Source organism: Littorina saxatilis, linkage group LG8 (assembly GCF_037325665.1).
Source record: "Littorina saxatilis isolate snail1 linkage group LG8, US_GU_Lsax_2.0, whole genome shotgun sequence".
Classification (NCBI taxonomy): domain Eukaryota; kingdom Metazoa; phylum Mollusca; class Gastropoda; order Littorinimorpha; family Littorinidae; genus Littorina; species Littorina saxatilis.
Genome location: NC_090252.1, coordinates 48745700 through 48760699, shown reverse-complemented (window position 1 = coordinate 48760699; position 15000 = coordinate 48745700). Strand labels below are relative to the sequence as shown.

General features: G+C 41.5%; 1 protein-coding gene across 1 annotated transcript in view; it reads right to left on the bottom strand.

The window, feature by feature from the left end:
* LOC138974701 (low-density lipoprotein receptor-related protein 1B-like) overlaps nt 1–15000 on the bottom strand; it is an 82499-nt gene that overhangs the window by 11018 nt on the left and 56481 nt on the right. Inside the window, exons 16-17 of the mRNA XM_070347422.1 lie at nt 12703–12819; nt 11017–11130 (exon numbers count right to left, since the gene is read on the bottom strand). Coding sequence (XP_070203523.1) covers nt 11017–11130; nt 12703–12819 — 231 coding nt within the window. The remainder of the gene's footprint in view (nt 1–11016; nt 11131–12702; nt 12820–15000) is intronic.

The following is a 15000-nucleotide window of genomic DNA, read 5'->3' as shown; positions in this document are numbered from 1 at the left end:
AACGAAGCGCCTTGTCACCCGGAAAGTACGGTATATGTTTTTGGAATCAGGATCAGACAAGGAATAAGATGAAAGTGTTTTTAAATTGATTTGGACAATTTAATTTTGATAATAATTTTTATATTTTTAATTTTCAGAGCTTGTTTTTAATCCAAATATAACATATTTATATGTTTTTGGAATCAGAAAATGATGTAGAATTAGATGAACGTAAATATGGATCGTTTTATATAAAAAAAAATGTTATTACAATTTTCAGATTTTTAATGACCAAAGTCATTAATTAATGTTTAAAGGCATATGTACTCGATGACTATACACGCTAATTGCTTTACCAACAGCTGGAGACATGCTAAATTAAGTTCCCTGCAAAATATTGTGGTCTAGGACCCCTTCAATGTTGAGATATGTTAATTTTCATTTTGATCTGGATCGTCCTATTTATAGATTTGGCAACACATGTAACGTTGATGCAAGGGAGCTAACACCGCGGCTTTGTTGACATCCTCACTTTTTCAGAGGCTAGAACAAGCTGTAATGCATGTATATGGTCCGCGCATGGTGACATATCGTCATTATATGGTCTTATGGTGCGTTTGACATCGATTATGGGCAAACTACACTTTGTAAACACGGGAGCGCGTACATATGCCTTTAAGCCACCAAGCTGAAATGCAATACCGAAGTCCGGCCTTCGTCGAAAATTGCTTTACAAAAATTTCAATCAATTTGATTGAAAAATGAGGGTGTGACAGTGCCGCCTCAACTTTTACAAAAAGCCGGATATGACGTCATCAAAGGTATTTATCAAAAAAAGGAAAAAAACGTCCGGGGATATCATTTTCAGGAACTCTCATGTAAAATGTCATAAAGATCGGTCCAGTAGTTTGGTCTGAATCGCTCTACACGCACACACACACGCACGCACGCACACACACACATACACCACGACCCTCGTTTCGATTTCCCCTCTATGTAAAAACAAGTCGCGTAAGGCGAAAATACAACATTTAGTCAAGTATCTGTCGAACTCACAGAATGAAACTGAACGCAATGCAACGCAGCAAGACCGTATACTCGAAGCATCGTCAGTCCACCGCTCATGGCAAAGACAGTGAAATTGACAAGAAGAGCGGGGTGGTAGTTGCGCTGAGAAGGATAGCACGTTTTTCTGTACCTCTCTTCGTTTTACCTTTCTGAGCGTGTTTTTAATCTAAACATATCATATCTATATGTTTTTGGAATCAGGAACCGTCAAGGAATAAGATGAAAGTGTTTTTAAATTGATTTGGACAATTTAATTTTGATAATAATTTTTATATTTTTAATTTTCAGAGCTTGTTTTTAATCCAAATATAACATATTTATATGTTTTTGGAATCAAAAAATGATAAAGAATAAGATGAACGTAAATTTGGATCGTATTATAAAAAAAATATTTTTTTTTACAATTTTTAGATTTTTAATGACCAAACTCACTCATTAGTTTTAAAGCCACCAAGCTGAAATGCAATACCAAACCCCGGCCTTCGTCGAAGATTGCTTGGCCCAAATTTCAATTAATTTAATTGAATAATGAGGGTGTGACAGTGCCGCCTCAACTTTTACAAAAAGCCGGATATGACGTCATAAAAGACATATCGAAAAAATGAAAAAAACGTATGGGGATTTCATACCCAAGAACTCTCATGTCAAATTTCATAAAGATCGGTCCAGTTTAGTCTGAATCGCTCTACACACACACACAGACAGACAGACAGACAGACACACATACACCACGACCCTTGTCTCGATTCCCCCCTCTACGTTAAAACACTTAGTCAAAACTTGACTAAATGTAACAAGTCGCGTAAGGCGAAAATAAAACATTTAGTCAAAGCAGGGACTGGGTGGCCGAGTGGTAACGCACTTGCGCTCGGAATCGAGAGGTTGCGTGTTCGACCCTGGGTCAGGCCGCTATTTTCTCCCCCCTTTCCTAACCTAGGTGGTGGGTTCAAGTGCTAGTCTTTCGGATGAGACGAAAAACCGAGGTCCCTTCGTGTACACTACATTGGGGTGTGCACGTTAAAGATCCCACGATTGACAAAAAGGGTCTTTCCTGGCAAAATTGTATAGGCGTAGATAAAAATGTCCACCAAAATACCCGTGTGACCTGGAATAATAGGCCGTGAAAGGTGGATGCAGCGCCTAAAGGCAGTCGATCTACTGGCCGATGTGAATGCGTGATATATTGTGTAAAAAATTCCATCTCACACGGCATTAATAGGTAATATGCGCCTTGAGTCGCCTTGTGTGGTGAGATACGTGCGCGATATAAATCCTCGTAAATAAAATAAATAAAAATAAAATAAATAAATAAGTAGCTGTGCAATTTTTCAACAAGACCGTATACTCGTAGCATCGTCAGTCCACCGCTCATGCTCATGGCAAAGGCAGTGAAATTGACAAGAAGAGCGGTTTAGTAGTTGCGCTGAGAACGATAGCACGCTTTTCTGTACCTCTCTTCGTTTTAACTTTTTGAGCGTGTTTTTAATCCAAACATATCATATCTATATGTTTTTGGAATCAGGAACCAACAAGTAATAAGAGGAAAGTGTTTTTAAATTGATTTCGAAAATTTATTTTTGATAATAGTTTTTATATTTTTATTTTCAGAGCTTGTTTTTAATCCAAATATAACATATTTATATGTTTTTAGAATCAGAAAATGATGGAGAATAAGATAAACGTAAATTTGGATCGATTTAGAAAAAAAAATACAATTTTCAGATTTTTAATGACCAAAGTCATTAATTAATTTTTAAGCCACCAAGCTGAAATGCAATACAGAAGTCCGGCCTTCGTCGAAAATTGCTTGGCCAAAATTTCAATCAATTTGTTTGAAAAATGAGGGCGTGACAGTGCCGCCTGAACTTTTACAAAAAGCCGGATATGACGTCATCAAAGGTATTTAAAAAAAAAAGGAAAAAAATGTTCGGGGGATATCATTCCCAGGAACTCTCATGTCAAATTTCATAAAGATCGGTCCAGTAGTTTGGTCTGAATCGCACTACACGCACGCACACACGCACGCACACACACACACACACAGACACAGATACACCACGACCCTCGTTTCGATTCCCCCTCTATGTTAAAACATTTAGTCAAAACTTGACTAATGTAAAAAGAGAGAGAGAGCTGGGGGGGGGGGGGGGGGTGTCAATAACATCACACTTCACATCCAAGCCTTAATAGTTTTCTTCTTCAACCAATTTTTTCAGTGCCGCGGGAAACTCGGAAGTGCTCATTCACGGACTCTCAAAACCAAAACTTACCTAAGGGAAATTCGTAAGATACCTTACGTGGTTTTGTTTTTATATTTTTGATCTTTTTTTCAGATACGAGTTACCAACATTTGCAATAAAAGAGCGCTTACAAAACTGGAATCTATTCAACCTCTCGTCAGAAAATGCGCAAAAATCAAGGAGCACTATGGCGGTAAAGCTTTCGAGATCCCATGATTTCACCGACGATAATGGTATACATATAGTTCGTTAACTTTTAAAAGGTCCTAAAGTACCTATTCTTGAAGTTTGAAGAGCATACATTTCGTGATCAAACGTCATAATGTACTTATTCTTGAAGTTTGAAGGGGAGGTCGAAACTTAATGGCTTGTTTTGTTGTTTTGTTAGACACAAACAAAGTTGTTTTTTTCCGATTTTTTTAAATTTTAATCATAATTTATAGGTCTGTTTCTATCAATCTGTCTGGTTTCACTTCGTCTGACCCCTTTCTCTCTTTCTCCCCCCCCCCCCCCCTCTCTCTCTCTCTCTCTCTCTCTCTCTCTCTCTCTCTCTCTCTCTCTCTCTCTCTCTCCCTCTCTCGCTTACGCTCTCTCTCTCTCTCTCTCTCTCTCTCTCTCTCTCTCTCTCTCTCTCTCTCTCTCTCTCTCTCTCTCTCACATAATTATGAATGTGCTCTTAGGTACAATTTGGTGGAATGCATTTGTTTATGCAAGGACGATGCAGACACGTTGTACGACTTTTAGAGAAGAAACTATGTGTATAAGGTTTGTAATTGTAGGTCTGTGTTTCTATCAATCTGTCTGTCTGCCTGTCTGCCCCTCTTTCTGTCTCTGTCTCTCCTCCCTCACCGCATACTCTCCCCCCCCCCCCCCGATATCTCTCTCTCTCTCTCTCTCTCTCTCTCTCTCTCTCTCTCTCTCTCTCTTTCTAACTCCATCTCTTGTCAAGTTATGACTTAATGATTCAACATAGAGACAGGGAATCGAGACGAGGGTCGTGGTGTGTGTGTGTGTGTGTGTGTGTGTGTGTGTGTGTGTGTGTGTGTGTGTGTGTGTGTGTGTGTGTGTGTGTGTGTGTGTATAGATCGGTTCCGAAACAAACTGCTGGACCGATCTTCCTGAAACTTAACATGAGAGTTTGTGAGTATAATATCCCCAAACATTTTTTTCATTTTTTTATAAGTATCTTTGATGACGTTATATCCGGATTTTTGTGAAAGTTGAGGCGGCACTGTCACGTTCTCATTTTTCAACCAATTTTGTTGACATTTTGGTCAAGTAATCTTTGCCAAAGCCCGGGCATTGGTATTGTATTTCAGCTTGTAGGCTAAACAATTATTAATGAGTTTGCTCATCACAGTTGTCATTAAAATCAAGTTTTCGCAAACAGAGTTAAAATAGATTGCATCTGATTCGTAATCAAATTATGAATCAGAAAATATATACATATGTCATGCTTACTCTTAAAATGTTATCACAATTAACAAAAATAAGTTAATTAATACTACGAAAAAAATTTAAGAAATCGATCCAACCATTATTTCATCTGATCCTTTATCATTTCCTGATTCCAAAAACATATATATATATATATACGACTTGTGTCTGTCTGTGTGTCTGTGTGTGTGTCTGTGTATCTGTGTCTTCGCGATGCACGGCCAAAGTTCTCGATGGATCTGCTTCAAATTTGGTGGGCTTATTCAGAGAGACCCCGGACACAACCTCATCGATGAGATATTTCAACACGTGCTCTCAGCGCGCAGCGCTGAACCGATTTTGGTTCCACCTCAGCTATTTTGGTTCCACCTCAGCTACCCGGGCCCCGATACCGACACACCAAAGCCAAAGTTCTCGGTGGATCTTTTTCAAATTTGGACACCGTATTCAGCTACACCCCGGACACAATATCATCGATGAGATATTTCAACACGTGCTCTCAGCGCGCAGCGCTGAACCGAATTTGGTTTTTGTGTTCATTTCACCATTATAAGTAACTCTTCCTTATCTTCTCATCTTCTCCATGTTTTCAGCGTTTACCTCCCTTCCTTCGTATGGTGCACGTTTGTATGAAGGGGGCATCTTCGGATATTCCCGGCGTTCTGTTACTATTTTTAGAAGGTCACCGCGGTGTCCAGAACGTAAATTGGACCCGTAAATTATCCTCACTGTAAAAGTGCAAAGGTCGAATCAATTTATAGCCACGCGAAAAATACACTGTCATCTATCTCTCTATAGATACGGCTTCTCTGTGTGTGTGTGTGTGTGTGTGTGTGTGTGTCTCTATGTGAGGAACACCTGTGCATTGTTCAGTTCTGTTTGTGATGTGGTCTGGCGGCTTTTGTGTAATTTTATGTACTGGCCTTCCTTTGAGAAGCCATAACAGTTCAAAAGGGCTTAGAGATAAGCTCTAACTTGCTCAGTCCTGTTTGAGTGGAGTTCGCCTCCAAAGGTGATTAACACGGTTACATTCGTCGACAAGGATGGGACTCGATATGGTCAGGAATGGCATTATGGCCACTGAATCATTTTCGTGCTGTTCCCATTCCACGAATCTGGGAGGGACCTAAGCTTGGCGGGTCCATTGTTCGGACCCGGCGAAGCCGGCGTACGGCTCTAAGTACTTCTTCCCGGCGAAGCCGGCTACCCGGCGAAGCGGGTATTCATTCTAGTATATCTATATATATATACGACTTGTGTCTGTGTGTCTGTGTCTTCGCGATGCACGGCCAAAGTTCTCGATGGATCTGCTTCAAATTTGGTGGGCTTATTCACAGAGACCCCGGACACAACCTGATCGATGAGATATTTCAACACGTGCTCTCAGCGCGCAGCGCTGAGGCGATTTTGGTTCCACCTCAGCTACCCGGGCCCCCATACCGACACACCAAAGCCGCTACACCACATCACAACGCCAAAATTCTCGGTGGATCTTTTTCAAATTTGGACACCGTATTCAGCTACACCCCGGACACAATATCATCGATGAGATATTTCAACACGTGCCGATTTTGGGTTTTCTGTTCATTTCACCATTCCCAGTAACTCTTCCTTATCTTCTCCATGTTTTCCTCCCTTCCTTCGTATGGTGCACTATAGTATGAGGGGGCATCTTCGGATATTCCCGGCGTTCTGTTACTATTTTTAGAAGGTCACCGCAGTGTCCAGAACGTAAATTGGACCCGTAAATTATCCTCACTGTAAAAGTGCAAAGGTCGAATCAATTTATAGCCACGCGAAAAATACACTGTCATCTATCTCTCTATATATACGGCTTCTCTGTGTTTGTGTGTGTGTGTGTGTCTCTCTCTCTCTATGTGGGCAACACCTGTGGATTGTTCAGTTCTGTTTGTGATGTGGTCTGGCGGCTTTTGTGTATTTGTATGTACTGGCCTTCCTTTGAGAAGCCATAACAGTTCAAAAGGGCTTAGAGATAAGCTCTAAATTGCTCAATCCTGTTTGAGTGGAGTTCGCCTCCAAAGGTGATTAACACGGTTACATTCGTCGACAAGGATGGGACTCGATATGGTCAGGAATGGCATTATGGCCACTGAATCATTTTCGTGCTGTTCCCATTCCACGAATCTGGGAGGGACCTAAGCTTGGCGTATATATACGACTTGTGTCTGTGTGTCTGTCTGTGTCTTCGCGATGCACGGCCAAAGTTCTCGATGGATCTGCTTCAAATTTGGTGTCCATATTCAGATACACCCTGCACAAAATCTGGTCGATGAGATATTTCAATACGTGCTCTCAGCGCGCAGCGCTGAACCGATTTTGGTTTTTTTTCGGGATCAAGTACCATAACTCTTCCTTATCTTCTCCGTGTTTTCAGCGTTTACCTCCCTTCCTTCGTATGGTGCAGTACGGTATTAGGGGCATCTTCGGATATTCCCGGCGTTCTGTTACTATTTTTAGAAGGTCACCGCAGTGTCCAGAACGCTTTCCTTGGACCCGTAAGTTGTCCTCACTGTAAAAGTGCAAAGGTCGAATCAATTTATAGCCACGCGAAAAATACACTGTCATCTATCTCTATATATTTATATATTTATCTAAGCTTGAATGTAAATTTTATTTTTGAAATATTTGCTTTGTGATTCGTAACTAAAATAACCATGGTATTGTGTTGCTTAGTAATTGATGCATGAATTGGCGTCTCGCAGAATTACACGCCCCTGAGGAAGGCCTGGCAACAGGTCGAAAATGTGGGCTGCCACTTGACATTCTTTGTTTGGCTTTTCTTTTCCTTGATTTTGTTATATATATCATATCATAATATATATATGATATATTTGATTAAAAACGTGCTCAGAAAATTAAACAGAAAAGAGAAAAGCACGCTTTCCTGCTCAGCGCAATACGCTACCGCGCTATTCTGGCTTGTTGCTTTCACTTCGTTTTGCACGTGAAAAGTGAGCGATTTCCTTCTCGCAGGGATTGACGAGCCAGTGTTGTGAGTTGTCTTGGTGAAAAAACGCAGGGCGGTTAGTTTTATTCTGTTAGTTAGACAGCTTGACTAAATGTAGTAATTTTGCCTTACGCGACTTGTTTTATGAAGCAATATGAAGTAGCGATAATTTCAAGCGGCGTGGCCGACATTATTGATACGAAATGCATTGACCAATCGCCGAAAAGCGCTGACGTCATTGCAAGAAAAATACCCAAAATCCTCTATTATCGATGACATACTAAGGAGTTATATAAAGGGAAGCAAGCGGTTAAAAACTGGCGTCGATAGAGCCAATGAACAAGGATGCAAACTTGTAGTATTTTATTCACTTGTGCCAGCGTGTAAGTCAGTCTGCCTGTTGTACCTGTTTGGGTAACATAGTTAAATGTAAAATACAGAGACTCGATTAGACCCTTGGACCGAGGACCTTGGTGAGCAAACTCTTTTAATGTTGAATGTATGGGTCATTCTTTAGCGCATGCCATCGTTAATAAGCCACTTTACATGTTATTACTGTTTATTATGGTTCGGTACCTAGAAGATTGTCTAGGTTTTGTTGATGTCATACCTGTGTCACCGGCAGTGTATTTTCGTATGTTTATGTAAGACTGGAAATAGATTATCGATTGAGTTATCTATATTGTATTTGTGGGAGCATAGTCATTTTAGTGCCTGGAGGTGATGACGCAGGCAGCCGGAGGGTTGTGTCGTCACTACGAGGGAGACTGGTGCTAGCATATGGCCAGACCGCCCTGTAGTGTTCGTGCATTGTCAAGTCTGGATGTCATCTATCTTCTTCATAGTTTTCTTCGGCGTTGTAGCTGTTGGTAATATGCCGCGTGAGGTATATTTGTGACCCGACTTCGTATTTATCATTATTTTGTATTTGTCATCGACAAGTGAAAATAGGATTCGTTGAAGTTGAGCGAAGTTCTGGACATCATCGTCGGGCTGCATTTTGTGTGTGCTATGTGCGCGTCTTCGTGTATTTATCGTTCAACGTTTGTTTGTTTGTTTTTTGTTTGTTTGTTGTTGTTTGTTTGTTTGTTTGTTTGCTTAACGCCCAGCCGACCACAAAGGGCCATATCAGGGCGGTGCTGCTTTGACATATAACGTGCGCCACACACAAGACAGAAGTCGCAGCACAGGCTTCATGTCTCACCCAGTCACATTATTCTGACACCGGACCAACCAGTCCTAGCACTAACCCCATAATACCAGACGCCAGGTAGAACAGCCACTAGAGTGCCAATTTTAAAGACTTTGGTAAGACCCGGCCGGTGTAACACGAAAAAAATACCCCCACGAGATTTTTACTCCGGAGTAAACATTTCGTACGAAAAAGTTACTCCCTTTACGAAAAAAGCACTCCCCCATTGCACGAGAAAATTACTCCCCAAGACAGGTGAGTTCCGAGTAAGCATTTCGTACAAAAATGTTACTCCCCTGACGAATAAATAACGAATAAATTACTTCACCCCAACACGAGCAATTTAACTTCCCATGCCAGGTGTACGAAATTTGTATTATTCCCCCCTCTGCTTCTTTCTCTGTAAACTTGTAGGGCTAGTTATTTTTCAGTAACTTACCCAACAACCAAAATCACTTACCCAACAACGGGCCTGAATTCTCGATAGCTCATGGGTAGAGACTGTACACATTGTGGATCTACTTTTTGCGACTCAAAAGTTCAGAACACTCTAGTGTACAAAATCTACGTTTCTGGAGCAAACAATACAACCATACCGCATTTAAACCAACAACTACAGGCTTGAACACATGAATCTCAATATAAAATCCATGAGTTTTTTTTTTTTTAATTCAGATCTGCCGTGCACAATCGTCTATCGCTAGCAAGATTCCAAGGAAAAGTAACTCTCATACTTTGTCTAGCGACACGAGTAGTTCCCCTTCCAGATTTCGGCTGCATCGACAAGACTGCAATCCGACGGTCAGTTTTCAACAATATTTCATTTTATAAACAGATCACACGCAATCAATTGCAAACATTTAATCAACTTAAAGAACATGCAGCGGTTTCATACACTATTTTGCCCCAGAAAACTGAACTTCATACAGTTTTTAACGTTGGAACACTGGTGTAAAACTTCGTCTGCTAGTCATATTCGAGGAAAGAACATTTCCTGAGCGATACCAAAACATGAACAGAACACACACTATCTGCCTTTGCCGCCACAGCAGAATGACAACATAACTGTGTACTTGATTTTAGTTCAAAACATGGAAACTGACAAGAAGTGTTAACAAAATTGAAGGATTTGCACGGAACTATATAACCGCGCATTAATCGATCGCCTGCGCAGGTAGACTGGTTGTATGAAAATGATTCGATCAAACTTTCGCACAAAAACTCCTCTGTTCTTTGAATAACTGAAGAAAGGAGGAATAAAGAGGTTACATACCTCGTCTCAGTGATTATCAAAAATAATGGTCTCAGTTCGCGGTCACGAAAAAGCTCGCTGAAGCTCGCATTTTTCATGATCCGCCATTATTTTTGATAATCACTGAGACTCGGCATGTAACCTCTACCTCCCTTGTCCCCTGTTAGTCCTGGTGGTGGAATGGTTGGAAGGAGGGTAGCGCGACATTCGTGTGCGCGAGATCACATTGGCATTATCCCTTCGCCAGCATCCCATTTTTGCGTACGAGATTTTTACTGGAAGTAATGGGGAGTAAAAATTTCGTGGAGGAAGTAATTTGTTCGTGCCTTGGGGAGTTCTTTTCTCGTAAGCATTTTGTATGAAATATTTACTCCGGAGTAAATTTTTCGTGGAGTAAATATTTCGTGTTACACCGGGGTTTGAACCCACGACCTCCCGATCACGGGGCGGACGCCTTACCACTAGGCCAACGTGGATTGCTCTATTCGTGCATGAATATTTGATATGTAAACATTGTGTTTAAAAGTGTATATTCCTGTGATTTATATGTTCATTGTGGATTGATATACTTAGTTTTATTAATTTATGTGTTTGGATTACCATTTATGTATGAAAGGGAACGAACATGCGAGAGACAGGTCGGAGTCAGATGTGTGTGTGTGTGTGTGTGTGTGTGTGTGTGTGTGTGTGTGTGTGTGTGTGTGTGTGTGTGTGTGTGTGTGTGTGTGTGTGTGTGTGTGCTACATCGTTTCCCTCCAGCTTTTCAATCCATTACAGTGTGAAAGATGGACAGACAAACTTGAACTGCAGACAGACAAGGATAGATACAGAGAGATAGACACGAAATGCAGACAGACAGCAAGACAGAAGGTATAAATACCGCAATTTTCCTCATCACTGCGATCACGACAGTCGTACTTTCCATCACACCGACCATATATGCAGAGAGTATTGTCCCTGCATTTCCACCTGTTAGATGGACATGTCCACTGTTCTGAAAAAAAAACCCACACACACAAAGACTGTTTGTTCTGATACGCATTGATAAATAACTGGAGGCTTTACAAGGACTCACCATATAATTGCATGCATGGTAATACTTTCTGTTTAGGATTGCGCATGATGACGCAGCTCAGAGAATGCAGTCCCTTGTTGAAAAATACTTCCGTTCGATCTGTACCAGATGGTGCAAAAGAAAGATCGCTCATTGCAGCTGAACCTTGAACCTTTTTTCGATGCGTTTTTCTTTTTTTACCTCCTCGTGAAAGCAGTTCGCTCCCTGTCACCGATCTGGTCAGGCTTGTATATCCACGGGATAACACCTTCCTGCCACTTGGTCATTTACTAAAAACGAACAGACTGGGGCTCTCTGTGTTACGTGGCAGATTTGTTTTTAAAGAATTGATGTCGTGAAAGGCACTGGCACCTTTTCTAAAATGAATTCATAATTAAAAGTCCAACTTGAAACAGCGAGCAGTGAGGATGTTGATTGTCGGCATGTGACCAAGGGAGGGCTTAGCCCACGTGACACCCTGACCAGATCTGAGACAGTGGGGCGATCTGTTTTCAGGTGGAGTGTGTATGTTAGATTAGAGTATGCATGTGTGTATATCTATACTGAACTGCTGTATTGTTAATTATTTGATGTTTTTGACATGGCGATGTTTGATGTTATTCATGTATTTATGTTGATGTATATTTTTGTCTTCGTGTCACACCCCTAAAAATGGGGCTTTGTCCCTAATGATTAAACCATCCATCTATCCACTCTCTCTCTCTCTCAATCTCTCTCTATTTCTTTTACTATCTCTCTCTCTCTCTCTCATTCTCATTATCTCTCCTCTTTCTCTCTCTCTTTTTCTCTCTCTTTTTATCTCCCTTTCTCTATAGTTCTCTCTCTTTCAATCTCTCTCTCCCTCTCTTTCTCGCTCTCGTTCTCTCTCTCACACCCACCCACCCACACATACACCCACACACACGCACACACAGTCACACACACACACGCACACACAGTCACACACACAGTCACACACACACACACACACACGCACAGCCCCCTCCTAAACAAACACACACACCCCCCATTCTCCTCCCCAAAAAACATATCTGTAACCAGCGACACTACAACAAAACAGACTTGAGACAGAGTGACACACACACACACATTGCTTCTTTATTTGGTGTTTAACGTCGTTTTCAACCGTTCAAGGTTATATCGCGACGGGGAAAGGGGGGGGGGGGGGGTGGGATAGAGCACTTGTTAATTGTTTCTTGTTCAGAAAAGCACTAATAAAAAAATTGCTCCAGGGGCTTGCAACGTAGTACAATATATGACCTTACTGGGAGAATGCAAGTTTCCAGTACAAAGGACTTAACATTTCTTACATACTGCTTGACTAAAATCTTTACAAACATTGACTATATTCTATATAAGAAACACTTAACAAGGGTAAAAGGAGAAACAGAATCCGTTAGTCGCCTCTTACGACATGCTGGGGAGCATCGGGTAAATTCTTCCCCCTAACCCGCGGGGGGTACACATTGGTGTTCTCGTGTCGCTACATACCACAGTTGTCTTCGTCACTGCCATCAGCACAGTGGGTGACCCCGTCACAGCGATCGGCGTTCCAGATACACTTGTTGTTGCCACACTTCCACCAAGTCGGTGAACACGTCCAATTCGCTAGCAAAATTTATATAAGGCCAAAAAAAAATAGGTCTGTTTACGGTAACATAGGGTGAAAAAATAGGGTCGGTAGGTCGGGTTTTATTTGTTTTTGTTTTCCCAATTTTTTTTCTTCTTTTTTTTCTCCCCTCTCTATGATGTTTCACAGTTCATTTCTTCTCATCAATCCCTGTTTTTGCTCAACATAACTATAAACAGTACTTTGAGCTTACCTCCCTTCTGTCGTCTGCTGTTTGAGCGCAAACAGCTCTATTTTGGATGCGGTGGGTTTTTTTTTCAGACGATCCAAAAAAAGATTAGGGTCGGGCCTAAAAACTAGGGTCGGTCGGGTTACCGTAAACAGACCTTTTTTTTGTTGGCCTAAACACTGTCAACAGGCTTTCAGGGGAAAATATCAGCAATGAGTCAATTCTCCTTCTGTAAACCGAATAACTTCATATTTAGTGTACAGTAACTTCAGCTTATGTATGACCATTGCACACAATGTCAATTGTGTAGATTCAATGGTTTGACATTTTTGCTATTTCAAAAAAGGTTTCCAATTTCTGGGATCGACTCAACAGTACGAGGTTTGAAATTGAGCGGTTTACCGAACTAACACAATTAAAGCCCGCCAGATTGTTACCTCTGGAGTTATTCGAATGATCTAATATCATAACCAAGTATATGCGGTCAGTGACTTTAATACAGTGATTACAGACACGATCAGAGCATGTTGCATGGGGGCATGAGTTCACGTCATTGATGAATGTTGCGCTCCATTGCACAAGTATAACTGCACTACAAAGGGGTTATGTTTCAGTCATTTGAGATCAGCTAATATCCCCATAGTTAGTGTGCATGAATTTCGGTTTGTTCACAAACATTGTACAAAGTGTCCAGTCTGTAGGATAAATTGTCCGACTTTGACCTTCTTTCAAAATGTGTTCCAAATGACACCTCCGTTAATGTTAATGACACCTCCGTTAATGTTAATGACACCTCCGTTAATGTTAATGACACCAACGCTGTCATGTCAAGGGATTGCCCTGAAACTAGCTGTTGTAACTGCTTTCTTCGGGTCATCGAGTATTTTGGGGGTGAAGGGGGTGTTTTTGTATACTGCAGACATTCAAATAATCAAAAAGGTTAAAGTCTGAAGGATTTCTTCTTCTTCTTCTTGTCGATCACACTAGTTATATTGTCAGCCCGGACAGCGAGACGAATGATGCCGTCTTCTCCGGGTCTTCCTTTCCTCCTTGCATCTTGCAGTGGAGGGAGACTGCAGTTGAAGGATTTAAAATATGTTAGTACAATGTCAAACCTCGTTCTATTGAGTCGACCACCGAATTTAGAAACTTGTTTTGAAATCGCACAAAAGTCAGATCATGTCATCTACACAGTTGCTACTGTGTGGACAGGTCATACATGCATAGGCTGAAGTCAATGCACACCTAATATGAAGCAATTTGGTAAACACATGTGAATTATTAACATTGTTGTGCGTGGCATTTTTAAGGTCACCCTGTACGTTACAGGAGATTAGGTGTGTGTGTGTTAAAAAAAGAAAAAAAGATTTGAAAAAATCATCGTGAACTGTACTGATATGAGGTTTCAGGAACCTATTTAACTTTACTGTGAACGACGTGAATGTAAATATTTTCTAACACGGAGACCACAAAGTAAACTAAGAAAACAAAATGGAATCAGTCCGTACAATGTACACACACACACACACACACACACACAACCGCACGCACGCACGCACGCACGCACACACGCACGCACGCACGTACTCACGCACGCACGCACGCACGCACACACACACGCACACACACACACACACACACACACACACACACATGCCCCTCCCCAGTAAATGGAACTGTCCGAAGGTGCAAAATGGTGCTTTCATAATCTGGTGCCATCTGAGCTTATCACATGGCGCGGAATCAGATTTTATATCTCTCACTCTTACTTGTTTGTTTTAGCAGAGGGGGCACGTTCACCCAGTGCACACCCCTCCCCCCCTCGTTCACCCAGTGCACCCCTCCCCCCCCCCCTCATTCACCCCTGAGTATACACACCACAGTTTTGCTCATCACTACCATCACAGTAACCCCCCCCCCCTCGTTCACCCCTGAGTATACACACCACAGTTTTGCTCATCACTACCATCACAGTAACCCCCCCCCCTCG